The 2,519-nt window shown below is 41.7% G+C and overlaps 1 protein-coding gene across 1 annotated transcript; it reads right to left on the bottom strand.

Moving 5' to 3' along the window:
- Nucleotides 1-750: 750 nt before the first annotated feature.
- Nucleotides 751-1,494, bottom strand: LOC108768705 (uncharacterized). The gene is made up of 3 exons (XM_018519241.1): nt 1,273-1,494; nt 1,007-1,137; nt 751-925 (listed from the first exon to the last, which is right to left on the bottom strand). Exons 1-3 carry the CDS (start codon nt 1,492-1,494, stop codon nt 751-753), a joined length of 528 nt encoding a protein of 175 aa, XP_018374743.1.
- Between the last annotated feature and the right edge of the window lie 1,025 nt (nt 1,495-2,519).

The raw sequence follows: 2,519 nt of genomic DNA, 5'->3' as shown, positions 1-2,519 counted from the left end.
AGCGTAAATCGTTCAAGTTTTCACTGCAGTCAATGTACTCGTATGGAAAGACACCCTTTCGAGTCAAAAGATTAAAATTTTCTTCAGATAAATTGGAAAATTCGCGTCACAGTACCCGCAGTTTATCCATGCTAAGAAAAGATGATATTTTGTCCAAACTAGAAACGAGAAATCTATATGAATCTATGAAACGTAATTGCACACAATTTTTTTGATCAATTTTTGTACTATCAACATGTTTAGTAAAAGATATATATTTTTCTTTAGTTATTGGAAGGAGATCTACGCGTCCTTCATACGCGGTTGCAATTTCCTTGATAATAAAATGAGCGTCGTAACCGGATAAGTTATGAAAGACTACAGGTATGCAACGCGAATCCTTATAATTTAGATTGCAATTTGAGTGCGCGGGGCCTCTGTATCGCCCGGTGAAATGGCAGTGTTCGCGTACCCGCGTATCGTCAGGTGTAAACGGTTTCTCGCACACGTGACAGTATGAGGCGCTGTTAAATTTTTCCCAGTCGTCACGCGTGAAATCTGCCATGGGAACATTGGCTGAAATTGTTGATTGTACAGTATGTGCTAACTGTCTAATTTCTTCCGCGAACCACGCTATACAGTTTTTGTCGTGAAACCGATAATCTGACAGTGAGCTGTCGTAGGAGCAATGCACGTAATACCCGATACTGAAGACGTTGTGATGTTGGTACGTGTATGTAGCTGATGTTGGATTGTCCTTATCTGTTTTCTTCAACGCTCAAGATCTGCGTAGACTACGAACGGGACGCGCTCTTTCCTGCAGTGGTTGTGGAAGCTCAACCACTTGTCGTCCTCGCTCGGCAGCCTTATCGCACAATCATTTAGTTTCCCACAGTCCTCAGTATGTATCTCCAGTTTTGCGCTCGAGTCAAAGTAGTGGAGGCATCTGGAAACAATTATTATTATTATTAGTATTATTATTATCATCATTATCATTATCATTATTTTTATTATTATTATTACTTACCTATCGCAGAAATATTTCCTGTGTCCATATCTATTGATTTGTGAGCTGACTAATCGAGATAAATCTTTGATGAGCGCAAAGTGTCCCGCGCTATCGTCCTCCACGTACAAGAGGTTTACGTGCTTGCTCCTCTTTCGGTCGGTGAGTCGTATCGGCACAATCCCCTTCTCGATGGCGTAGACGTTGATGGAAATGTCGTTTAGAGCTTCAAATTTCTTAATTTGGCTCAATGTCATCGGAAACTGAATATCTTGGAGATTCAGTACCGATGAGTAGTGCGGATACGAGGATGTTCTATGCGCATTTCCTTGATGCAGAGCGGCAATCACCGACCACGCGAAACATGCATTATCTGTGGATTGCACGTTGATAACCGCTCTCTTTAGCATAATTTCTCGCGGGAGTTTGATGTGACATCCAGCGCGCAGAGGATTTAGTTTATTCGCGTTCACCGCCAAATTTATGGTAGTATACGAGACAATGCCCATCCGCTGTCGCGTTCCTGGAACTCTTCCAACGATGCTATGATAGGCTCGACGACGCGCGTCACGTACCACTCACGCAAATCGGTACATCGGTATAGTTCATAGTTCCGGGTGGCGATACTCTTGTTCGCGCGTTTGTCACCAGCCACAAATTCACCGTTAAATACTATATTTATTTTTATAGTCATATCTCTGCATGATACACTGTACACGCTCGAGCACAGTTTCACTCGCGTCTTCGAGGAATCGCCGAAGTTCGATGTAATTGGAGTTTATTACCGCACCCGTTAGAATACGGCTTTCGAACGCCGTTTCGATCGTGCGCCATCGAAGTCCATGTCCTGCACCTACGTGCACGAATCGTCCGCGCACCGAACCCTTCAAGCTTTCAAGCCGCGCGATACATGCGATCACTGATTGTCTATTACCAATCGATAATCGCGGGCGTTTGATACGACTCTGTTCCTTCAGAGATTCTATAAATTCGTCGCAACGTTGTTCCCACGCGACGTACTCTTCTCTTGTATTAAGTTGGGTAGCTTGCTCACTCAAATCTCCCTCCATGTTGTCACTTATGCTGTTAGATTGACTAATAGCGCGGTGCACCTAAATCTTGTTATTTTTATATCATTTACTTGGTCACGTGACATTACATTGATGATCACCGCTCGAACATGTTGTGACATGTCGTACCATATCCTTGAAAAATTTCTTAAATAACGCTAACAAAGCAGATATACTTTAATGAAATTGCAATTGCTGCATTTTTGCAGGTATTGTATCATATTACATTGATGATGATGTCATCGCTAAAATATGTTAATGTCCTTTAATAAATTTCTTATATTACGCTGACAAGGTCATATTGAAACTTGCAATTTTGCTGACGCTGCAATTTGCGGTGTATGATTACATTAATGTCATCACCGGATGTGTCAAAACCTTTTATTGCAAGGGGTGCACATTTGCATATGTTAAATTGATGATGTCATCGCCAAAATATGTTAATGTTCTTGAAAAAATTTCTA

The sequence above is a fragment of the Trachymyrmex cornetzi genome, unplaced genomic scaffold (genome assembly GCF_001594075.2).
Source record: "Trachymyrmex cornetzi isolate Tcor2-1 unplaced genomic scaffold, Tcor1.1 scaffold825, whole genome shotgun sequence".
Taxonomy (NCBI): domain Eukaryota; kingdom Metazoa; phylum Arthropoda; class Insecta; order Hymenoptera; family Formicidae; genus Trachymyrmex; species Trachymyrmex cornetzi.
This window is presented reverse-complemented; position numbering and strand designations above follow the sequence as displayed.

Bases quoted from the DNA above. Each gene is read 5' to 3' on its own strand.
- LOC108768705 (XM_018519241.1), bottom strand. From the start codon at position 1,494: ATGGGCATTGTCTCGTATACTACCATAAATTTGGCGGTGAACGCGAAT. The intron at 1,138-1,272 runs GTACTGAATCTC...ACCGACCGAAAG, and splicing joins CGTATCCGCACTACTCATCG to AGGAGCAAGCACGTAAACCT. The intron at 926-1,006 runs GTAAGTAATAAT...AATTGTTTCCAG, and splicing joins AGGAAATATTTCTGCGATAG to ATGCCTCCACTACTTTGACT.